General features: G+C 33.6%; 1 protein-coding gene across 8 annotated transcripts in view; it reads right to left on the reverse strand.

Moving 5' to 3' along the window:
- Mtmr2 (myotubularin related protein 2) overlaps nt 1–22,759 on the reverse strand; it is a 76,028-nt gene extending 53,269 nt beyond the window's left edge. Inside the window, exons 1-3 of one of the 8 annotated variants that reach the window (XM_046462364.2) lie at nt 22,445–22,758; nt 14,056–14,126; nt 10,557–10,653 (exon numbers count right to left, since the gene is read on the reverse strand). Coding sequence is in view for 2 of the 8 variants with exons in the window: in XM_046462359.2 (XP_046318315.1) it covers nt 22,445–22,524 (80 nt within the window). In the remaining 6 variants the exon portion in view is untranslated. Of the gene's footprint in view, nt 1–1,691; nt 1,736–10,556; nt 10,654–14,055; nt 14,127–22,276; nt 22,404–22,444 lie in introns of those variants that run through there. The other 7 variants (XM_058584974.1, XM_046462361.2, XM_046462362.2 and 4 more) reach the window with 7 other exon arrangements.
- Between the last annotated feature and the right edge of the window lie 4,225 nt (nt 22,760–26,984).

The following is a 26,984-nucleotide window of genomic DNA, read 5'->3' on the forward strand; positions in this document are numbered from 1 at the left end:
GTATTAAATTTCATGTCATCAGGATATACCATGTACATACTACCGCTCCTTTTTCAAGTCACCTACCAATCTCTAAGTCACTGCCTTTCATTCCTTGAAGATTTAGCTTCAGAATCACCTGGTTCTTTACAATACTACAAAGTTCCATAATTTTTAAAAGCCAACTCCCTATTACTCCAGACCCGTAATACTCACAAAACGAAATGAGTCTAGAGAAAATTTGCCAACCATATGACCCAACCTCACTTTAAATTCATGACCACTTACCTCAACCAGGCCCATTTAAGCCCCTCCTATACTATTTCCTCTTGTGTGCACAAGAAAAACCTGCCCAGTTTTTCTCTTCTCTGGTTCCTGCATCATAAAATACTCCCTTACTATCCAATCATTCCAACCAACATTGAAACACCGCTATTATTTCCCTCAATCCCTTCAGATACTTGATTTCTCTGAGCTTCTTTTAAGTAAAACTTGTTAAAAGAGACTATACTCACCACTTCTAATTCTTCACATCTCATTCTCTCTTAAACCCCCTTCAGTCAGGCTTTTGCCTCCATCACACCAACACAAATGCCCTTGTTGAGGGCATCAATAGCCTCTACTTTACTAAACCCACTGAGCAGCATTAACATAGATAACTTGAAATACTTCCCTCCATTTGTGTTCCAGAACATTATACCCTTACAACTTTTCTCCTAGCTCAGTAGCCACTACTCTCACATCTCCTTAATGGTTCCTTCTTATCTCCTTAACCTCAAAACACTGTAATGTCCCTGAACTCTCAGTCCTTGATCATGTAATCTTCTGTATATCCTCTCTCCCCTTAATAATCTCATCCAGACTCACAGCTTATAGCTCATTTTCAAACTTCCCCCTTGAATTCCAGATTCCAATAACCTACTAATTTAAATACTTCTAATGGCATCTAATATACTCAAAAGCTTTGATTTTCTCATTCAAAACTCTTCTTCTAAATATACCTTTTTCTTTCACCTCCTTCAGCATTTTTGTTCACATACTGTCTTCTTAATGAAACTTTTCTAGCCATTTATTTAAGAAGACAAACTACCACAAACCCACCCACCCATTTTCTATCCCCTACCTTAATTTCCCCCAGAGAACTAGTTCTCACTTGACATTCTTTTTGTTTTACTTACTTCCTTGTTTTTTTTTTTCCCACATATCCTTCTACCTCATCTCCCTTAAAATGTAATCTCTTTGAGGGTTCCAAGCTTTGTTTTATTCACTTCTGTATCCTAAGTATCTAGAACATTCAATAAGAATATCGTCCCCAAGGGCAAAAAAAAAAAAAAAAATGGTTCTTTGAAGGCAAGGAGACAAAATCTTAATTTTTTAAATTAAAAGCACATAAAATTATATGTATTATATCTATGCTACCATATTTTCATACATGAAGAGGACAGTTGAGTGGAGGGCATCTAAACTACTCTATAGAGTAATAAAAAGGATTGAGAAACACTGTCTAGCTGTAGACTAATACCTGGCACACAGAAGGGGCTCAAAAGTTTAATTTTATTGAACTGTATTAAATCAAGTAGTTAATACTTACTGAGTGCTTACCATATGCTAGGAACTATTCACATACTTATAAAGATGAAATAAATAAATGCAAAGAGTTTAGCACATCATCTGACAAACAGTAACAAAGTTATGTAAACTATTATTTTTACCTAATGAAGGCTTGAATAGGACACCTCTTTGCCATCAAAGAATCCTGGTTTAGCAGAATGAAGCTAGACATGAATTGAAAAATCAAAATGAATAAAACTCTTACAACTTTATCTTTAAAGGAGTTAGCCCTAGTCATTGTCTCTGCCAGAGGAAAATTAAGACAATTTACTCAACTGAAAATAATCTCTGGAAAAGAAAATTTCACATTTCCCATTTAGTAAACAGTTATTAATTATTAATTCAGCACAGGAAATTTTAATTAATTTATTATTAATTATTGATTCAATTATTAATTAAGCATAGGAAATTTTAGCAAATGCAAACACAAACTATTTTCCATTCCAATAAGGACATGTAAATTTAAGTATTAGATGAGAATGAAAAACTGGGTGTCATAAATCATGGAAAGTCATTTAGCCTCTCAGAACTTCAGTTTCATACCCAAAGTAGGAATGAAAACACCTGTTCTACTTATTTCACTATGTACTTATATGTTCTTATAAAGACCAAGTAGAAATGAACTGAAAACTCCATTTAAACAATCCTGTTCATATATGTGTGTGTGTGTGTGTGTGTGTATATATATATGTGTGTGTGTGTATATATATATATATATATATGGATATATATATATATGGATATATATATATGTGGATATAAATATAAAATAAGTAGTGTACGTGTGTGTATACATATATGTATACATATATGTATACACACACATATATAAAAACACATACACACACACACACACAACTATTGAAAAAGAATTGGAAAATGAGCAGACAGCAACCTGCAACTGACAATGGTGTCAAATATGAAAAATGAAGTTACTGTTAAAATGCTTAAGACTTTAAACTTAAAGAAAAAATACTTATGTATGGGGCTGAGAAACAAAAACCATCTTCACAGGAAGACTTCTAGGTTAATGCTATTTCTCTTGAATATATGCTGCTATAAGGACATACATCTTTAATTCACAGCTATCTCTCTAACTGGTTTCTGAAGTTTTTTGAGCCAGTTTGTTTCCTGGTTAAGTTTTAAAATGCATAAACTCAATAAATGCACAACTCAAGAAAACTCCTCAATAAAAATCAGAAATCTTTTAGAGATAGGTTAAACAAGATATATATTTCACTGTGGCAATAAAATGGTAGACCAGAGCTATCCTAATTAAAAGAAAGAGTTAACTGACTCATAATATTAAATAAATTTTTGAGAAGTCAAAACTATCATAACAAAGACTACAAGATTTGAGCAAAAGTTAACAAACGTCAAAAAAGAATCACTGTCACTTTTAACAAAAGCCTAATTAGACAAAATTTGAGAATACATATAAGCTCATGGCCCAAATATACTTTTTTTAGGTGATTTTTCATCTCAGAAGGATTTCACAAAGATTTCAAGTAGTCAACATTTTAAAAGTGTCAATGCTCCTCTTCAAATTTTAATCAATCCTTCACAGTATCTGTTGTAATCACTAAACACTGCCTTTCTATCCCTCCAAAAACCAGATTTTTTCAATGTCTGTTTAATTGAAAAAGAAAGCTATGCTTCCAATGAGCAATCATTCTGCATTTCCTATTTTCCATTTAATTAATAAGCTACATAAAATTCCATTTCTTGTGTACTACAACACCTTGTCATCAAAAATCGGGCTCCAAAATGGGTTAGGAAGTGTTTGAAAAATAAAGGTCTTGTCAATTATGATATTCACAAGCCATAAGGAAGACTAGGTGGGTAGGGGTACTACTTACCACAAGATAGTCATGAAATCCAAAATTCTAAGATTTCGAGCATAGGCACAAAATTCTAGAATCACAGGTGAAGAGTTCTAATACTGGATAGTTCTAATACTGGAAATTTCTGCTAAAATAGATTTTACCATTTTTAGTATCTCTTCACTTCTTAACAAGCAAAATACCCTCCTTCTTCCCTCATACAAACACTTATACATACAAACCAACTATTGTCCCATCTGAAAATGTGACTTCTCCTTCAACATCATTTTTTAATTATACTACATAAACTTTCCCCATCCAAAGGCCCTCTCACACAGTTGTAGCATCATAAAAATTTGTTTCTCATTCCCAATTACTGTGGATACTTCTGTCTAAACCATTAACCAGAGCTGTTAAGAAATAACACTGGAGAAGAGAGAGCCTACACAATGGGAGCAAGTTTTTACCATACACACATCAGATACAGTACTAATCTCCAGGATATATAAAGAACTCAAAAAACTTAACACCAGAAAAACAAATAAACCAATCAATAAATGGGCTAAGGAAATGAGCAGACACTTCACAGAAGAAGATATACAATCGATCAACAAACTTATGATAAAATATTCAACATTTCTAGCAATTAGAGAAATGCAAATTAAAATTACTCTTAATTTCATGTCACTTCAATCAGAATGGCAAATATCAAAAAATCAAGCAACAATAAGTGCTGGCAAGGGTGTGGGGGAAAAAGGTACACCAATTCATTGCTGGTGGGATTGCAAAATGGTACAACCACTTTGGAAAGCAGTATGGAGATACCTTAGAAAACTTGGAATGGAACCATCATTTTAAGCAGCTATCTTACTCCTAGGTCTATACCCAAAGGACTTAAAAGCAGCACACTACAACCATGCATTCACCTCAATATTTACAGCTAAATTAATAATGTTTAAACTATGGAAACAGCCTAGATGTCCTTCAATAGATGAATGGATAAAGAAACTATGGTGTATACACACAACGGAATACTACTCAGCCTTAAAGAAGATGAAATTATGTCATTTACGGGTGAATGGATGGAGGTGGAGAATATCATGTTAAGCAATGTAAGCCAATCCCAAAAAACCAAGGGCCAAATGTTTTCTAGGATAAGTGAATGCTGATCCATAATGGGTGGGGGGCAAGGGAAGAATAGAAGAACTCTGGATTGAGTGGAGGAGAGAGAAAGGAGGGGATGGGGGGGGGTGAATGGTAGAATGAAACAGACATTATTATCCCTATGTATGGATATTATTGCACAGATGGTGTGACTCTACTTTGTGTACAACCAGAGAAATGAAAAGTTGTGCTCCATTTGTGTAAAAAAAATAAATTAATAATAAGTAAAAAAAAATTTAAATTAAAATTATTTTCAAAGAATCAGAAGAGAACTTCAAGTATGAAACATAAAACATTTGTTCAAAAGTTGATGAAGCAATTTAACTGTAATTTATAATATTTCAATAAAACACACAAAATATTATGGACGCCTGGGGAAAAAAAAAAGAAATAACACTAGATATGCTTGTTCTGTCTTGCCATGTTATGACACAGCACAAAGGCCCTTTTTTGGGGGGGCAGATGCCAGGACTATGTTTTTGGACTTCCTAACCTCCAGAACTACAGACAGGGAGCCCAGAATGGGCAGCCTGGCATCTAGTATATTTTCTTCTGAAGACATTTTCTGGTCATAAATATTGCCACTGCTGCAGAGGCCAGGAGGCTGAGCAAGACTAGAGGTACTTGCATGTACCTGAGGGACAATGATTCTCACACAAAGTTGGCCAAGGAAAAATGGACCCTTCAAAGACCCTAGGATCTCAGAGGAACAATACTCAAAGTGACATCTTGGAAGTAGCGAAGCAGCCCTCACCAAATAGCAAACATGCCAGTGCCTTGATTTTGGATTTCCAGCTTCCAGAACTGTAATATAAAAATAAATTTATGTTCTTTATAAATTAAAAAAAGAAATAACTGTTTTTTATAAATAATTATAATCATAATTCCTTTTTGTTCCTATAAATCCTTTATTGAAGATTAAAAAAAAACTGACAGGGCTCAAATATCTAAGCCATAAGTAAATTAAAACTCCCAGGCCCTGGATGGCCTGCAAATAACTATCAAGATTAAAAATAATGAAGAGTTATGTGTAATTTTTAATAAAAACAAACATAACATCAAAAGGTAGGCAAAAAACATAAATTCTACCCCCAAAAGCATTAACATCTTATTCATATAAGTCAAGTATGTTACACCAAAAAATATTTATAAACAAAACATACTTTTAGAAATTAATGAGACAGTTACAGAGAGAAATTTATTTTCCAAGAACAACAAAACTGATCAGAACATAACCAACATTCTGGAATACTATTAATTAGTATTCATACTTATTCATAGATTTCCTTTTCCCAAGAGATTCAAAATACCTCTAAAACTAAAACTGTAATTATATTCTAATGTACTAATTCTGATTATTAACTCTTCAGAGCAGTTAAAGATTACATGAACATACAATTCATATTCATAAATGTATTTATTCAAATTCAATGAGCCATGATTCTTATAAATGGAAGTCATTCTAAAATCTCCTCTCTCTGACCCACTCATTCTATCCAAAATTAGATTATTCTCAACTCCTAAGCAAAAAGAACTGTCAATATTATTTAAATACTAAATGCTGGTTCCAGAAAATAACCAAATGAAGATATACATACACGTATACCTATGAAATAACAGAACTTGGATTTGGAGTAAAAGAGGCAAAATATAATAAAGCACTAGTCATTCTTTGTTTTAAAATAACCATGCCACTTTCTCAGCCAGTGACAGCTTTCTTTCCACTACAAGAACAAAACAGAAATCCCATCATCTGACTCTTAGTCATTGCCACATATTAACTGGTCCACTGTTATATCAGAATGTCATTTTCCTTTGCTATAATAAAAGCAATGTACCACACTTTCGGTCTCAAAAGTTCTCCTATTTCAAAGTGTGGCATTTAAGTGAATAGAGTTATACAAACTAATTATTGGTAGGAAAGATAGGAACTATCCTCTATATGCTTTTCAAAATAGTATCAATAAATAAAGCACTCTCCCCTTTTGTTTTATTGGGGAGGTTTTTTTTTCTTACTTATATATTGCTGATAAGGATAAAAATTTACAAATTAAGGAAATTACATCTAGGGCTAGGGATGCAGTTCAGTGGCAGACCACTTGCCTAGCATGCATAATGCTCTGCGTTCAATCCTAATATTGAAAAACAACAACAAAAAAAAAAAAAAGGTAGGGGCGGGAAATATATCTAAACAAATGAATTTTGGTATCTATGAGTACACTGGCTTACAAGCATCCTGTTAAGATGCTTAAGACGCTTGCTGCAAAGCGGAGAAATCTGTCACCAACTAACAAGGATTTACAAATCATCTCCAAATATCCCCATACCTCAAAGCTCTACTCAGTTTCCTTAGAAAGATGGAAACTGAGATCCTTTGCCTCCAAACACAGGCAAAGTGTTTAGTGGTTAAAAACATGAACTTAGAGTCACACAGATTTAATTTCACCATTTAGCAAAAAATAAATAAATAAAGCAAGTTACTTAATCTAAGTTCTTTCTTTATAAAAATAATATAAGACTGTAACAATGATCAGAAAGCATGATATATAGAAAGTACTTAGTGTTATATACTGAAATGGTAGAAACTGTCTTAACAAATAGTATTGTTGAAAACAAATTGAGTAACCTCATCAGAAGAAAAAATAGAATGGAATCAGAAATAGGGGTCTCCTTTTATATTTATTTATTTATTTACTTACTTATTTATTAGTTTTCGGCGGACACAACATCTTTGTATGTGGTGCTGAGGATCGAACCTGGACCGCACGCATGCTAGGCGAGCGCGCTACTGCTTGAGCCACATCCCCAGCCCAAAGGGTCTCCTTTTAAAAAGAAACCCATTAATTAAATTTAAATGAAGCAAAGCACTTGATCCTAAAAGTTCTTTTCATTTAGATCTAGACTGTAGACCCACCTACAGTCTAGATGGGTCCTAAAATGGGTCCTAAAATGGGTCCTAAAAGTTCTTTTTGTTAGTTCTGAACTGTAAAATGTCTTCTGAGCACTGAGAAAATTGAATATGCAAACTTTTAAAGTCAAAATAAAACTTTTAGTAAACTGATAAATTTAGCATAACACAAAACACAAATTATTAGGGGGATTCTTTACAATACACTCACCCACACATGTAAATAAGTATCTGATATAACTTTAAACATACAAGCAGAAGAATAACTCAAGCTTCAATCACAAAACCAAGTCCACCACCAATATTTCAACGAAATCAACAGCAAAGAATTAACCATCTCTGGTTCCATTGGTTTGCTTAACTATTAATGGAATTACCACTATTTCATTGTCAATCACACCATCACCTCTAGATACCTAAAAATAATGAGCAGAAAATAAATCCAAGCACTAAAATATGCAATAAATATATTTACATTCCTCTTACTTCTCCCAATCAAATATTTCAAAATTAAATAAACACATTTCTTATAAAAATCAGAAGTATTTCTAAAAATTAGAGATGCAAATAAACATACCAGCATTAATCACTCTCAATTCAAAACCACCTAGAAAGGAGAAAACAAGTCACCTATCTTTCCATAAATCCTAGTAAAAAACACCTCCAGATGACTTAGGAAAGACTGCGTTTTTCCTATTTCCTCTGACCACAGTCGTTACTTTAAGATTCATATCACTTGCCTTATTTAAACCGTTTCACTCTTGCTGCCAATTTTTCTTCAGTATCCCATGGAAAGAAAAGATACGTTTTTAAAAAATCCTCTTTAAGTAATGTCCTGAGCACTTACACACCATGTTTTCCCAAAAACATTAAAGAATGCCTTCTATATTCTGATTGTGAACAAGCTTTTCTAGGAATGCAAATTTTGCTCTCAATACTTACACAATGGACTACAGTGTCATAAGCACTGTTCATGCTCTATTAGTCATTCTACTGAAAATTTTATTTTTCAAAATAACAACAAAAGGCCTACAGTGTGTTTCTGCATTTGGGACACACACAGAAAGCAAACAAACTCAGAACATTTGCTGTATCTCCAAAATTAAAAAAAAAAAAATTACAAACCTATCCAAACTAATGCAGTTTTTAATTATTTTAAAAATGCTATGCCAGACCCAGCATTATTTAACTGAACCAATCTATAGGATAGAAGAGATAGCATGACTTATCTTTTCATCACTACATCTGATTGATAAAAATGAGACTACATTTTGTATTCTTCAGAGAAACAAAGAGGATCTGAGCTCTGGTATAGTCTTTGAACAATCCATGGGATTAAGGTCCATGTGACCCAGCATACAGTTAATTCTGAATCATTTTATTTCCAGGTCTGTCCATTTTATTTCACAAACTAAAAAATCAATGCATAATATTTGATAAGGCCACCAGCAACCAGTTTGCACAACCGTTTGCAAGCGTATCTTTTTTTCTCTTAATGTTTTTTCAGAGATCCTACCTGAAAACTTAAGTAAAACTGGTAAAAGCCGAATTCTAGTCAAAATGAGTGTGTCAATGACGAAGTGCAGGTTAGGACTGGGGAGCCGGAAGGATCCTGAGATCTAACAAAACTCCAACAGTTCAATGCAGCAGCTTAAAAAAGCTTCTCAAATTTTGTTCAAAAATCACTGATCCAATTTCTGAAGATAGCTTAAATCAAACTCTATATGAATTTCACAAGTAGCCTAGCAGGTCTTTATATATAATCAATTAACTGGGGAAAATGTCACAATAAGCTGAAAATTATACTATTAGATATTAGAGCTCTAAACAAACTCTGAAACAAACACTTTCATCCAAACTAAAGTACAAGGGCAAAAATACTAAAAAAGAGTAATCTATTCAAAAAACATTTATTCAACAAACATTTCTACCTGGGCAATTACAGAGAACACATGGGAATTTGTGTATTAATAAATTACCCCACCATGCGAATCTGATTTCATTATTAAAATCAGTTACATATCCATTGTTTTGGCTATCTCGATAGACACTGTTTTCCTAAGACAAGCAAAAGTGATTATTACCAATAATATGTCACTCTCCTTTCAATGTGATATCACTTTCCTGTATAAACTTCAAAGTGACACATGAAGTTAAGATAAATGTTTTTACATTGAATCAGCATCCTCATATCAGAGAAAACATTCAGCATTTGGTTTTGGAGAACTGGATGGTGTTGGGGGCGGGGAGCATGAGAGGATTAGATGAACTCTAGATAGGGCAAAGGGGTGGGAGGGGAAGGGAGGGGGCATTGGGGGTAGAAAAGATGATGGAATGAGATAGACATCATTACCCTAAGTACATGTATAAAGACACAAATGGTGTGACTATACTTTGTGTACAACCAAAGATATGAAAAATTGTGTTCTATATGTGTAATATGAATTGTAATGCATTCTGCTGTCATATATAACAAATTATTAAATTTATTATTATTTATTATGTGATGAGATAATAAATAATAAATTTTAAAAGATAGATGTTTTATTTTCAGTCACATTCAGTATAAAAAGAAGAGCATTTAACATCCCTTTCTCTTGCTATCCCAGAAAACTAAATTAAAAATTAAAGTACTGACTTCATTCAGTTATTCCTATCTTCCAAGGGCATCTGTCCATAATTTTAAATATGATACTCTATTTACTAGATTAGGGGGCTGTTAGAAATCAAACCATATAAAGACATTTTTTCCTGCTTGCTTTGTTCTCTATTTATATAATAAGGATGAGGAAAAAATTAATTAGTAACATTTTACATTATCATAGCTCTTTACAAATGTCAGTGTGCTCTCACACACATTATCTTCTATATACATTACCAACTCTGGAGCTAGATTGCCAAGTACTGAATTCTGCTTCTATCACTTTGACCTTGAGAAAGTTATTTAACCTTTCTAGGCCTTGGTTTACTCATTTATAAAGTTGGAATAAGGGTCATTTTTATACCCAGAAAAACTGCTATAAGGATTAAATTCATATAAGTGAAATATTTAAAATGATGCCTAAACTTACTGTATTATTTAAAATTATTGTCATCATCAATCATCATATTTGGGTTCCACAAAAATCCTGTAAAGGTAGGACAGCAGATTATCACTTTGCCCTTTTCCTGTAAGAAAATCAAGGATCAGAGATGTCAAGTCACTCATCTAGAGTCATCCTTAAAAAGCAGAATCAGAATTTTAAAACTAAGGACAAACAAAAGATCAATACTTTTCATTACATTGTGCTATAACACATCACACAATTTTTCCTGTTGATATATTTCTATATGCTTCTAAAGATCATAATCACTCTCTTTTAGATATTTAAACACTCAAATAATTTTAGGTACCACATGCTGGTAGCCACACTGAGAATGAGTCTTTTATCCAAGATAGTGGCATTTCTTTTAAATATTTTAAGAAAAGCTGAATCTGACTTCAAAAGAAAAGTATGCATTGAGTAATTAGGCTCACTGGACAAGGTGAATCTGCTGACAACTTTCCAAGATTCCAAATTTCTTTAAACAGTAAAATGTAAACCCCCATGAAATTTTACCACTTCTGTGTTATTTACACTGGGAGTAGAAGCAACATGGCATTTAGAGTCAAAAATAAACTTCCAGTTCCACCTTTTATAACCAGAGATACTTCTTGGGCCTCAGCTACTTATCTGTCAAATTAAGACCTATCTCACTGGATTATTATGAGAAATAAAATTGTGTCTGTAAAACATCTTTGGAACTAAAAACTACACCAAAATATATTAACTTTACTATTAGCTATTTTGATACCCTGAGAACTATATTGAATACTCACTTATTCATTCAGTAACCATTTTCTCCCACAGAAAATGACTGATAGAAGTCTTCCAATATAATATTATCTTGAGTATTTGTGTGATTATTTAAGATGACAATCTGGATTAATCACTGCTACTCTTTCACAAAGAAAGAGAAATTTAAGTATCCTGCATAGTATCTATTCTAATATCATGTGATAAAAGAAGAATCCATAAAATCTGAGTCAGGCACAGTGGCGCACACATGTAATCCCAGTGGCTCAGGAGGCCATGCAGGAGGATTTCGAGTTCAAATCCTGCCTTGGCAACTTAGCAAGGCACTTAGCCACTCAGCAAGACACTTAGCCACTCAGCAAGACCCTGTCTCTAAATAAAATATTTAAAAAGGGCTGAGGATGTGGTTGAGTGATTAAACATCTCTGTGTTCAATCCCTGGTACCAAAAATGAAAATAAAATCTGAGCATGCATTTTTCTTTCTGATTTTAAATTTTAAGTAAGTAATACTAAACATTAAATCCCAAGGAAACACTGTGGACATACAGTAATAATTAGTAACCCATTACACAGTAGGAAAATCAAAGATCAGAGATGTCAAGTCACTCATCCAGAGTCAAAACATTTTACACATATCATTATAGAAATAAAATAAATGTCATTCTGTTTTGTTCACAAGAGTATTTTAACATGCATAAAACTTCAACTCTTGGGAAAGTCCCTTAACATTTGTGCCCCATACAAAAGAAAGAAAAAAGAGAGAATTACACTAATAAAGTCCCTTTTTAGAGCTATTATAGTTAAAATTATACTTTTTTTGTAAAAAGATTTAAAGAAAATAATATCTAAAATGGTAAGATATAATAAGCTTATCAAAAATGAATAAGTGTTAAAAATAACATTTTTAGGGTTGAAGGTATAGCTCAATGATAGAGCAATTGCCTAGCAAGTGCAAGGTCCTAGGTTGGACCTCTAGTACTACAAAACAAATAAATGAAATAACATTTTAAAAATAATTAAATCATGTCCCAAAATATTCAGAAAAATTGGGTAACAGCAGTTTATAGTTAAACTTTCTAATAATTCAAGCATTAAAAATATTTCCAAAAATTATAGTAACTACATTTGTTAATATGAAGCTATAATTCAGGAACTATAAAAATACACAATATAATATAAAATATATACACTAGTAAAATTAATTCAAACTTTTACAGTTAAAAAAATACCTTTTAAAATGTTAGTCACTCAGACACACTCTGAATATCCACTATGACAATACAGTATTATGAATTAATTTCTATACAAGCAAATAAAACCACTCCTAATAGAAGCCAAAGGGGGGAAAAAACTTTTTAAGAGCAAACTGTACAAAACAGTACAATTTACCAAGCACCTACTATTTATAAAACACTATGAAATTTGTCCCTACTATTTCATTCAAAAATGAAATCAGATTTTCCTTTTTTGGCAGTACAAAACTTAAAAGGTAGAAATAATATCCTGGATATAAAAACAAAGGCTCTTCTCCACCAAGACTATCACTCAATGATTTCAAAATCAGAATTAAGTCACTTATCTGACTAAACACAAAGAAACAATCCATGTTTTTCATGTATATAACTGACATGTACTTTTAGTTATTTTTTCAGTTACAGTGATGAGTTGGTTATGATTTCATATATGATATTAAAGGAGAGTTTTACAGACAAGAAACACAATGAATCAGTCTCCCTCAACAAAAATTATAGCATAACTTGGTAAAGTATGGAACTGAGAATCAGGAGACCTTTATTTTATGTGGTGCTGAGGATGGAACCCAGTGCCTCAAGCATGCTAGGCAAGCACTCTGTGACTGAGCCACAATCCCAGCCCAGGAGATCATGTTTAGCACTAAATATCTCTGTGATCTTGAAAGAAAAATCATCAACTATTCCTGACCTTCTAACATGTATTGTGCCATTAGGTAAATTATTTAACTTCTCCAAGTCTATCCTCCCATTTGCAAACTTACAGAGCTGGACCAGACTCCTGAAAGCATCTGGATCAAGGTCCACTCCCAATGATTCAGAATGTCTGGTCTGGAACCTAGGAAGCTAAATGTTCACCAAGCACCACAGGTAATGGAAATATGCAGAGTCCCCGTGACTCAGCTCTTTGGAATATCTAGCATAGTGTGCAGGACACAATAGATAACTAAACAAACATTCACAGAATGGAAGAAAGGAAAGAAGGGATCAGGTAAAGAAAGAGAGGGAAAGGGAAAAAAGAAAAAAGGGGGGTTAACAAACTGATAATTATTTTAGGCTAAGAAACATACAAAATAGTAGCAAAATTAAACTTAGGTAAAATATACAACACACATCAGCAGCTGGAAAGCAAAGACCTCTGTCTACACAAATACAACTTTAAATATAACATGAACCTTTGTTATTATCTTCTCAAGTCAAACTGCAAAGTACTAAGCAGGAAAAGGAAGAAAATAATACACGGAAGTAAAAAAAAAAAAGTTCTCATGGAATATTATTAGATGACTGAAATCCAATGACTGTCTTCCACAGGAAGAAGTGGACTGAACACAGAATTTTCAAGACCAGAACTTGAAACTGGGATTGAAATCTGAAGTTACTGGTTACTCATATGCACAAAATTCATTTGGGACAATATATGGATTCCAGAAATATTGTTGACATTAACTTCTGTCCAGTTTTTGCATTTTTCCCATTCACTTACATTATAATTTTTGAGATGTTTTATCTTCACTTCTGATGATCTTCAAATGTCAATGGCTCTTAACACATTAACTGTAAACAAACACAAAGGAACTTAGGGGAATTCAGATATTTAAGGAAGCCTAGAGTTAAGTATTCTAAATCACTGTGTAAAGGTTGTTGGGGGTGGGGGGAGGTTTTGGTATTATTTATCTGACTCATAATTTATCTGATCTTCAAAACATAAGACTTCTTTTAAACAAAAAATACATTACCCATTTAATCATAGGGCAAAGAAGAAAAATCATCCTATTTTCTATCTGAAGAAAAAAACATTCAAAGCTAAAAAAAAAATTCTCTCCAAATATGTCTACTCCAAATTTGTTAATGTACTAGGTAACTTTATCCTTCTCTAACAGGGCAACATGTTAAGAAAATGCATATCCTCATCACTACCACCCAATAAACCTGCCCTGGGACTGCCCTCTAATTAAAAAGATCTGGCTTGGACCAAGCACACCAGATCTTCAGGCATGAGCAGTTCTGCAGTTCTTTGAAGCACTCGCAGATCCTAAAGTCCAGCAGATTTGGATTCAAATGTCAATCTATTCTCTCTAATCTTCAGTTTTCTTAAAAAATCTATAAGATGGAAAAATTAATAGTCTTTACACAGTTATGAGGATTATATGAGAAAATGCATAAAGGATTTAGCATCATACTCAGCACATGGTAAGCACACAAATAACACATAAGTGTTAAATGCTATTACTTATATTACATTGTATTTATTAATATTAATTCTATTAATCAATTACTACAACTCTCTACCATTTGGAAAGCACAGGTTATCTCAGGTGTTTCTGTTTTTAGCTTTCTGCCTTTGTTGTAATGAAAGAATGTTTTCTAATATCAATAACAGAAAACATCTGAACCATACAAAATTTGTTTTTGACCTTTGCAGGTATCTTGGCTCAGCTCAAGAATATTATTATGAAATAATAATTACTATGAAAATTACTCTGAGGCAGTTATTTTCCCTTACTAATACACAAACTCCTGACAAAAAGCTACTTCAACAACTGCTCACTTGCTTCTATCAGGAAAAGCAATCCTGCTAAGAAGGAAGATGGCTATAGTTGTGACTTATGCCTATTAAACCTTCAAAGCCTGATGAATAAAGGTCCTATCAATCCAGGGAGACTTATCTATTATCTACTCTCCTCTACTTGCTCCAAAATGATTACACTCCTTATGTTTGAAAGTTCACAACTAAAATGTAAATATTTAGATTAAACAATACAAGAAAACATAAAGAACAGATTTCTCTGATTTTTCAATAAAATTTTTAGGTCAAGGATATAAGACAAACACAAACTACTGGCAAAAGCTTTCATAAACTAATATGGCATAAGATGACTAATTTTATTTCCCATATGAAGACCACATGCTTAAAACTGAAACAATTGAAAATACCTAAGTAGAACTTGATGCAACATTCTAGTAAGACATAAATCAGGGATAAATGGTTTAGGAATTGACACAAAATTGGAGAAGGAGTAAACAGAGTATAAAGCTCATTACCACCACTACTTTATCATGGAATTCCTTGAGTTCTTCAAATGAAACAGCATAGTTGTTTATTCTTCATTTGATTTCTATTTGCCTGTCAGGTAATGATCTAGCAATTATTAAATGTATTACTTTCATTTTATGGTCCTCAATTAGGATTGTAAAAATATGGTCCAAATACACAAAAAAGCACAAAATTAAAGTTCAAAGTGTTCTAAGATATGGGTTTTTTTTTTTTCAGGTGGCTACAATATGCCATCTCTCTCTTTCAATTTATTTTCTATTTTTTGTTCATTGCATTTGCAAATCTAGGAGTACTTTGTACACCATGGAGAAGCAGTTGATTATCTTCAATACCCATCCTCTCTTATTCCTTAGTGACAGAACCTCCATATTTAGCTCAGCACAAGGCCTTTAAGAAAAGACTGCATATACAACCCTCCCCCTAACCTGGTTAGCCATGGTCATGGGAACAGGTAATGACTAAAAGGATGTAAGCTCAACAACTACATATGACCGCCAAGAGTCTTTTAAAGAGAGGAATTATGTCCTGCTTCTTCCTTTTCTTCTGAAGTTGTAGTGGCTAAAGCTCCAATAGCAATTTTGGTTTATGAGATAAATATAGATATAAGATACATAAAGGATCTGGGTCCTTGATCCTCAGTACTACCATATCAGATCTGTATTGACTATCTCTAGGCTTTCAAGTGGCTAAAAAATTATACCTGGTTTTAAATCACTGCTAGCCTGAATTTTCTATTATATTCTTCCAAGTCTAAAACCTAACTGTAGGGCAGAGGATATAGCTCAGAGATGGAGCACTTGCCTAGCAAGCATGATGCTCTGGGTTCAATCCCCAGCACTGCAAATAAATAAATAATAAAATACAACCTTAAGAAAATGAATCAAGAATTTGCCAAATATTAGTATTTAGATCTTTTGAAGTTTATATATTAAAACATATTTTGGAGTTTATTTAATTATGTTTAAAACACAGTAGATGCCTTTAATTAATATAAATTATAAAGTATTTAAGAAGCCTAAGAGTCTTTAAAGAATGAAAATGAAAGAAAGAAAAGAAAATGCTTCAGTAGTTAATACTGTGAGTCCTAGAGATAAGCACAATTAGTTCTGTGTAATAAAGTCATAGGAAAGGGAACTGAAGTTATTGTTTTCATTAGGAGGGCATCTGCCATAGTCCTTTTTATTTTAATAGCCTTGTACCAACCTTTTTATAGCGTTCCATTTTTAACCTGATTTCCTGTGCAAGGCAGGCTTGTAAAATCATTTCCTATCCTCAAATATCACCACTTTAAGAGTTTTTAATACTCTACTTATTTAACTAAATCATAAGACACAAAGATAGCAAGTGCTTTACATATTCAAAACCATTTGCCTTAAAAGGGAAAATATTCCACACTAAAATCTGGAGAATTTCCATTACTCAAACCCTTACTCACATGCAATCTTTGGCTCCAGTGATTTTGAATACAATAGTATTAACTTGGCAACTTTCTAAAATAAACTTACTGCTTTCTGGACATCTATATCCAGGTTATTTCCTTCTCTTGGACACAATCCAGATTTCACTCAAGTCATTGATAACTTCCTGGAATTTCTTCTTTATAACACTTTTTAAAATTCTTGTTACCAATAATATATCACAATAAGTATCTTTTAAAAAGAATTAAAAGCCTACAACTTGTACTTTTGACTTGTTACTCAAGACTGAGAAAAAGTCAGAAATTTTCCTTTAAAAATTAGATACAGTAAATCAACAAGAGACGACTTTTACCTTTCACTCCTTCAGTTAACATGTTTATAAATATGCTCTCAAATAATGGGCTCATCACACTTCTGGCTAATATAAACCCTAATTTAGTCTGTTTCAACTAATGTAGATGAAGCTCTGAGGCACTAATCAGCAAAAGATCCAAGGCAGTGAGTGTCTCTCAAACTTCCGCAAGCATCAGGATCACCTGGAGGGCATATTAAAACATAAACAGGTGGTTCCCACCCTCAGGTTTTTAGATTCAGTTAGATCTGAGATATGTTGCTCAGTGGTAAAGCACCCCTACCTTCAATCCCCAGGACTGAAAAAAAATGCATTTTTAATAAACTTCCAAGAGATGCTGATACTACTAAACAGGAACTATACTATGGGAACTACTAATTTACATTAAAGAAAACCACTAATGATGGCATAAGAAGCAAAGAAGAAAAAGTATACAGGATCCAATCTCAGCTTCAATATGAAACTGCATATACTTTTAAGTGGCAATTAATCTTGTTAAAAGTCCTTTCTTTAAAAATTTAAATGATAATTACTGATTAATTCACAATAATATTGGGTCTTATCTAAGAGAACTTTAATGTTCTTTTAGACTCCTGGAAAAATAAAATCAAAAATAAGTAATTTTTAGATTACCAACATGTTCAATGGCTGATGCAAATTTCTAATAACAATATCAAGTTTGTAGGTTCAACCTAGTAGCTTCACTTTGCCCTACATCTATAGTTTGCAACGCTAATTCTGGCCAGGTCCCTCCAAAGAAATTCCAAGAGTCACAATGTGAGCAAAAATGTGATTGTACAAAAATCCATCACCACTACTGAATTAATATGTCAAGAGCATACTTCCTACCAACATATCACCTTTAAGAGACCTTGAAGCTGAAACTAAAGAGAACACCTTGCAATAAAATGTTTTAGAAATCTCAGAAACTCTTCTACCTCTTCAGGCTATAAATATAATAAAAATTCATGAAAACAGAAATCCAGGATTTGCTATTTTAAAACAATGGTAATCTTAAGGAATAGCAATTTAAAAATGCAATTAGTTGGGGACTACTTTGAGTATGTGTACTCGCCCTTTGTTTTGTTTTTTTAATGTGAATTAAATGTAAATATGGACTGCTCAAAAACACTAATGAACTTATCATCTAAAAATCATCTGATTAAAAAAAAAGACTGGGACAAAACAGTAGTGGCCAGAAGAGAATAATGAAACCATAAAGTTATATGATGGATAAAAAAAAAAACAATTTAATAAAATGAATGACAAGAGAAAAGGGAGCCAAAGTAATCAAGAATAGCAAAGGGTAAAACAGATAAGTGAAAGGGACCATAATAATATTAATATAGATAAGACTGGGAACTGAAAAAATAATGCACTCAGTAAAAGCCACATAAAATTAACTTCAGCTTGAATCTAAAATAGTAATTGATCAGACCAAAAGAAGAAAACCTTTTCAATCCCTTGAATGGGAACTATAAATAGGATTAGTGGTGAGAATTCAGATAACATTCTTTTATTTAGATGTTCACAGAGCACATGTTTAGCACTTGATATCTTACTATTTGATTACACATAATAGAAAGTAAAATAATGAAAGAAACCTACTCAAGCACGGACTGAAAAATGGAAATAATACTGTACAAACTGAAAAATGAAAAAATAGACTACGAGGGCAAAATGTATAGTTCTGAGTGTCAGGCCTATCCTAGCATCCAACTTACAATCTTGTTTTATTTATATTCCTTACAGTTCCATTTACATCAAGAACCAACAAGACCAATAAGAATAAAATTAGGGACCACAGCAAGATTATCAGTATGCTAAGTGAATTTTTTCACAACTCTCTCTGAGAGGCTGGACACATGCAAAGACTAGTCAACAGTAGAATACACAAGAGTTGATAAACAGTTTGCAGAAGTCGAGCAATACCAAGCAACACTCAACAAAGAATACTACTTTTTTTAAGGATGCTAGATGACAAAACCACAATTGGTTAGAGAACAGCTATCTGAATTATCATATAAAGAGTAAAACTACTCTTTTATGATCAAAGGCATCAATTCCATGGTCTAGAAAAGTTAAAGGCAACAGCAACTCTGAAACAATTACAAATGTATATGAAGACTCAACCTATTGAGTTTAATACACTGTATAATGGGCAAAAACTTCAACAATGTGTGTCATTTTCAAAAACCAATGGGCCACCAAATAGGTTGCTGTACTATTTTTCAGATTTATGTCCATCCTTCTTCCCGGAAGGACTCAACACATCTATCAATAAACATTTAAACATAAGATAATATTTCAATTCAGTTCATCTCATGGTAGAAGTATCTAAAGAAACTAGAGCTAAAATATTACCAGTTTCAATTATATATTTGATCTAAGTATCTTGCTAAGCTGAAGAGAAAGTCACATAGTTTCTATTTTCTAACAACCTGATAGCACTCTTTTTTTTGCATAAATAATTTTTCCACATAGCTAAATTCAGCAGAAATTTGTCAACTCTATTGTGTAAAAGACATTCTGTGACACATTTAACAGTCTTAACTATTATATAACTATATTATATAGCTTTATCAATATATCAAAACAAATGCACAAGAAAATTTTCTAATTGAGCCTCTATAAAAACAAAAACCTAAAATAAACTACACTTAATGGGTGACACTATTACAAAAAACTGAGATAACATAGTCAAAACATTGATATTTTGCTTTGTCACAGGTTAACAAAAAGTAAAAACATAAAACTAGATAGACATTTAACAGCTTTTAAAACTATCCTGCTTGCGTTTTAGATCATCTGTGACTGTTAGTCTAAATGAAGTTTAGAATTTAAAAGTAAGCTTTCTAACAAATATATATGATGAAGCTATTATACATGTTGATTAGAAAGAGTGCCACAAATGAATATTATGATTAATGAAATTTAAAATGTGAAAGTGTGGTTGGGTAACTTCTATACGTAGATAGTCAATAAATGTTATTTTTCTATCTTACCTAGGAAAGAAAGCTGGTTTTCTTTTCTGGAAAATATGAAATTATACTTCTGACCAGAAAGGAGACTAATTTACTATAGTCAAAATTCTATCTAGTTGTTCTTATTTTCTCAAATCCATGTATCAGTTAACGCATTTTTTATTAAGAAATAAAGACAGATATATAAACTTTAAACCTGTTGAACTTTGTTTCTTTTCAGGAAACTAATGTGTTACAGTGCAATAGTTAGGAACATTAGTTTTTAATAACAGATAATATTTATTTAGTCTAATTTCAAAATCCAAAACAGTTGTTTGCAAAGGTAATGCCTTAATAATTAGTAAATATACATTCACCTTACTAAGTAATGTCATTAAAAGCAAAAAAAAAAAAAATTAGAGTGTCAAGATACCTAGATTTTCTACATCAATCCTATATTTTAAAAGATTAGAAAACTGAAGACTAGAAAAATTAAATGATACAGGACAAATAGCTAATGACTTCAGCATGCAGCTTCCTGACTTTCAGTACTTTCTTCTAACATACTGTAAGGCCTCCTCTAACTGCTCTCTCCTGCATTAGAATACTAGCTGTGTCATCTGTTTTCATTGTATTTTATTATTCTGAATATTAATTGTCATTTGTAACTTTCCCATAAAACTATAATTTTCCAACTTTTTTAATGAAAGGTTTTACTGTTGAGCATGTAAATCCTCAACTTTCTAAATTTAATTTTAAAATTTTGAAACAAACGTATAATGTATATAATGAGAGGAAGAGAAAAATTCTTATCTCTTGATAATTTAATGCACAAATTCAATATATCATTGAACACCTAAGACATGCTGGATCTATGTTAAGTGCTAGAGATATGAAGATGATTCATATGATCTTTGCCTTCAAACAGCCTATAATCTACTAGAAAAGAATTAAACCAACAATTAAGAGTATAGTTGTTAAGAACTGAAAATGGAGTGGGTCTGAACTATACATGCATATAATAGAAAGAATCTAATTTGGAATGATGAGATCAGTCAAAGGTTCCTCAATGAGGTACTGAATATCCATGGGGGAAAAAATAGCAGTACCACCATAGAGCAGTAGAGTCCAAAACGAATTAAAAGACAGAGCAATTTCAATTTATTCAAAGAAAAAAAAATGAAAATTGTGTGCTCTCACACAGCAATTTAGTATCTAGTAACACACTGTTTTAGTGGAAAAGACCTGATTTCACTGTAGCTTTATAACACTATGTCTTAATAAAATTTTAAATTACCATTCTAAAAAGACTGTATCTAAAACATGTCCAGTTAATATTCACAACAGCTGTCTACAAAGATGTATACAGTCCTCCTCAAAAATCTAGAATAAAATACCCATATGTTACCAGAGAAATGACAACCTGTAGAACCAGCAGTCCAAGAGGGATGAAAACAAACATTCACTTTGCTTTCTTAAACCAGTAAGGATAAAGACTATTCAAATACTGACTTTCAGCCGGAAGACCCAGAACTCAAAGCACAGGGGACATTTTTATTTACATATTTAAGCAAAACTGGAGAATGGGGAGAGAAATGAAAGTGTAGGGCAAAGCGTGAAAGAGAAGCGATGAAAAAGGAAAAAAGGCGGAGCTGAATATGAACACAAAAACTAAAGACGTAAGAACGGATGGAGGAAAAAGTGACGGATGGTTTTGGAAAGAGTGCTAAAGACAAAAAGCAAGAAATGAAGGGGAAAGAAGTTGGGGGAAGGGCTGTCCAAAGAAAAAATTGAAAATCAAAGATAAGAAAAAATAATGAACTGGAGCTATGAATACCCGGGAAAAAACGAGACTGAATAAGAAAGGTGAAGGGACCCAAAAAGAAACAGCGAGTTTTCGACCTCCTTTTCCTCACCCTCTATGCCCCAGAGAGAGAGGAAGAAGTAATTTCCAAGTCTCAAAGAAGAAATTCCGGAGCAACCTTCAGGAACCAGAATCCTTGAGTTGGGGCACCATCCAGCGAGTTCCCGGCCCCTCTCCATCCCCCTCGGACGCTGGGCGGGGCCCTGGGAGTCCGGGTTACCTGGACAGGGAGTCCACGCTGGGCGGCCGAGCCGCTGCGGGCTGGGAGCCCAGACTCTCGCAGCTCGAGCTCTTCTCCATGGCACGGCAGGGGCAACGGGAGCAAAAGGCTGAAGGGACCTCCGCGACTGCCAGGCAGGGAGCGGAGGGCGGAGTGCACCAGGCAGGGGCCGCGGTCAAGCCAGCGCCGGCCCGGGAGGAAGACCGGAAGCGGCCATGTTCCCCCAGACTGCACCGCGCCCGGGGTCTGCGGCCACGGGAGGACCCCGCGGCGCCCCTCGGACGCCGAGCCTTAAGGGCTGCGCTCCCTGCGTACCTCTGCCCCGCCCCACGCACGCCTGCGGGCTGGGGCGGAGAGGCGTGAGGCCTGGAGGGAGGAAATTCTGGAGATGAGGGGAAAAGGGAGGATCTCAAGGGAAGAAAGAAACCAGGATCTGACGGTGTGGGAAGGATTGAGACAGGGATGTGATGACAAAGAAAATGAGAGGAATAAAGAGAGGAACGTGGGTAGGCTGTCGGATCTAGAGGCAGAAGGAACGTGGGGTGTGGGGAGCAGGGAAAGAGGAGAATGGGGGTATTTAAAGAATGGGGGACCAGAGATAACAAAGTGTTCATCAGAACAAGGGGCTGAAAATATTGATTGTGGGATGAGAATGGTTTATGTAAAGGCTGCTTAGAGCCACAAAGACATGGAGTGAGAGTCTAGCTCTGCTATTTACCTGCAGTGTAACCCAACAGCTTCCTTATCTTAAAAAAAAAAAAGGAAGAATAATCTCACAGAGATGTATTTATAAGTGCTTGGCAAGTAATAAGCACACAAGTTTTAGCCATTAGTAGTCCTACTTAAGAAGGGTGTGTAGGATGGATTGGACATAAACTAACAAATTCAATAAATGGTAGATGTTATGAGTAGGAGCTATAGGAAGGGTGGCAGAACAGAAAGAAGAGGCTGGTAAGGAAAGGGTAGCAGAAAATATAGGTGAGGGAGTATGGAATGCTCAAAATTGTTTTCTTTCCACCTCTGGCCAGCATTGTAGAACAAGCACTGGGTCGACTGTGGCTTGGATTTATGGATTTGTGTGATTTGGAAGTGTCTGTAAAGGAAACGCACTTTGACATTAATCCATTTTCCACAGAAGGAAGTATGGAAGAGGGTTTGGAGGGGGAACTGATAAACACAAAAAGAATTTTATATATATATATATATATATATATATATATATATATATATATATATATTACTGAATGTCTTGGTTTTGAACACGGAACCAACTTTTAGTGATTCCTTACCCTTTCAAATTCCCCCTGCAAAGCAGGAAGTGAGTGAGGAAAGATAAAACTGTGATAAGAGAACAGGAACTGGGTAAAGGGGAAATGTTTCTGTGGGTAATTTTCTGTTACAAAGTATTCAGGAAGAACATAGAAAGGACACCATAATGGAATTTTTCAAATTGAGACTGAATCTCAGTCACCTCATGTGTGAGTAATCAGGGTCCAAAGACTGACCTTTCTACAAAAAGTAACTAAAAACTCTAGATAACAAAAAACTACCAGAGGAGTCAGGAGCTTAAAGAGAAGCAGGCAGAGTAAAAATTTGGAGTACATGACCAACAGAATGAATTTCCTTTTTTTTTTTTTTTTTTTTTTGGTGGTGGCTTTAGTTAATGGACAGCCAAAAACTGTGAAGCAGCACAGAATGGTAAAAACTCCAGTAGAAAGTGTGCTATCTTTCTAACAGTAAGGAACTGTAATCCCAGTGGTTCCTCAGGCAGAGTCAGGAAAACAAAGAGTTCAAAGCTAGCCTCAGCAACTTAGCTAGGCACCAAGCAACTCAGTGAAACCATGTCTCTAAATTAAAAAAATACAAAAAAGGGCTGGAGATGGGGTTCAGTGGTTAAGTGTCCCTGAGTTCAATCCCCAGTACCAAAAAAAAAAAAAAGGAACCAAGAAAAGGGAGCCCAGGGAAGCTGGAAAGTGAGGCAGGAATTTCAAAAGGAGCAAACCAGAAAGGAGGACTCTAAACTGTATATGAACTTATTTATTGATTTAAGTCCTAATTCGATTTGAACAACATAAGAACAATGCAAGCGATCCAGATACAGAACCAAAAGTAAGATATCCCTCTTACTTGTCCAGATGAAGAACTGAAATGAGATTTAAGTTGTTACCTATATAAGCAAGACAGTTTGTGTTGAACCAAATTAATTTTCTACTAAAGTATCCATACTTTCCAGAGGAATATAACGAAAATTCAGAGATTCCAAAAGATGATTTTCAAAATATCTAGGGCATGATCAAAAATTACTTTAAGTGCCAATTACATAATTCAAAAGTACCAAGAAAATCACACAAATTCTCAAAAGATTATCAAAAGATGCTAAACTCAAGAGGACATGTTGGAATTATCCTACAATGGTTTAAAGCATCTAATATTAATACAGTCAATGAAGTAAAGAACAATATACTGTTCTAAATGAAAAGACACTAAATCTCAGCAAAGAAATTGAATTTTTTAAAAAGAGGTATAAATAGAATTTTAGAAAATTCATTAAATAAACTCAATAAAAATATTCAGTGGCTGGACCTAATGGCAAGAATGGACTTGATAGAGAAGAATATAAGGAACTTGGAAGACAAATCAGTATAATTTATCCAATCTAAAAAACTTTTCAAAAAATGTTAACAGAATCTGAGACACATGTGGGACAATATCAAATTGTGTAATATACAGGTAATTAAGAGTTTCAAAAGAAAAGAATTAGGAAAAAGAAACTGAGTAGCCAAAAACTTACTGATTTTGGCCAACAACATAAATTTACATATTTAAGATGTTAAACACATAAAATATGATAAATACAAAGAATAAAAAGAACAAAGAAAATCATGACTTAATGTATTATGATCAAACACTGAAAAATAAAGAGAAACTGAGGAGAGGGGATTTGGCACTTATGGTCCCAAAAGGAAGAACCACAATTCTAAACAGCACAAAATACCTAGCAAGTACTGATAGTAGAAAATAGAATAACTTCTTTAAAGTACTAAAAGGCTGGCAAGGGAGGATGAAAGAATTCTATATATACAGCAAAACGTTTTTCAAAAAGGTATAATAGGGATGCAGGTTATTGCTCAGTGATAGTGCTGACCTAGCATGTGTGAGGCCCTTGGTTCAATCCCTCGTACCATCCCCAAAAGAGTAAAATAAAGATGATTTTAGATCAAGAACAGTTGAGATAATTTATTACCAGCAGACACACAACTACAAGAAATGAATTCTAAAGGAAATTCTTCAGGTTTAAGAGAAGTGATACTGAAGGAAACTCAGACATTCAGGATGAAGATTAGGAATGGGAAAACCTGGATAAATGTAAGCAATTAATTTTCCTCTAAATTTCTTTAAAATACATACATCTGTTTAAAACAAAAATTATAGCATTTTCTTATGGACTTTCTAATACATGTATACATAATCTATGTGAAAATAAAGATTGTTAAGGTTGTTGGTAAATGGGCCTATATAATTGCAAAGTTGCTATATTTTATGTAAACTTGTACAATATGCTCTAAAGTTGTTTTATGGTAAGGTATGTTTTATTATTATTATTATTATTATTTTTTAGAGATTAGAAATAAAAGTCCTGTGGCATTGGCAGTTTAATAACATGAAGCGACATAAGGGACCAAAGTGTAGACTTTAACTGTACTGCCCATCTTCTTAATATTTATACTGTTCATCTTCACAAATAATTTATGCAATTCTTACAGTCTTTGGAGTTAAAATCATTGAAGAGGAACAATAAAATTTCCTTTGCTAACATATACTTCTATAAGTTTCTTGGTTAAATTCCTATAATTTCCATATTTTCACTACACCATGCTTTTGAAGACGAAGGGGATTAGCAAATGATGCTGGTATACTTAAGTAAATCATGCTGCAATCCGTATTGTTCCAAAATGTATTAGTTTTATAAATGTATTTTAACAATATAATACACCTACAAAATTTTTGTAGGAAATCTCTCTGTAAACATTCTTGCTCATTATTAAATATTGCTTGCAAAAATCAGAGATTATTGCATATTGATCCCCTCTGTGAAGTTATGATTAGATTCTATTAAGTTCCCCACAGATACAATAATAGAAAAAGGTCAGAATTTCCAGCTCCTGACAATATGATGAAATGATGTGGGCTCTGTCTTCCTCCCCAATGCAACACTTACAGCTGGAGGGAAACTGGTGCAGCTGAGAACATAACGTAAAAACTGAGAAGTCTTTTGAGAGGCAGAAAATAGCTAGAGTCTAGTGAACGGTGGAGAATAGCAGCCCATATAAAAAGTGAAGAAAAAATGTAAATATTTTTCTTTTTTGCATATTACCATGATTAGATCTTTCTCTTCCTGTTTCTTCTGCAAAGCAGAAAATAAATGCCAGCCCCGTATCAAGGAATGGAAGGGCAACCACAATGTGGTGCTATAGCCAGCTGGAGTAGGAAACTATAATAATAGATACTGGAAAACTAGCCAGGTCTCAAGCATTTCCAT

The sequence above is a fragment of the Marmota monax genome, unplaced genomic scaffold (assembly GCF_021218885.2).
Source record: "Marmota monax isolate L192 unplaced genomic scaffold, Marmota_monax_Labrador192_F-V1.1 WCK01_AAM20220418_F8-fsc00104, whole genome shotgun sequence".
Lineage (NCBI taxonomy): Eukaryota > Metazoa > Chordata > Mammalia > Rodentia > Sciuridae > Marmota > Marmota monax.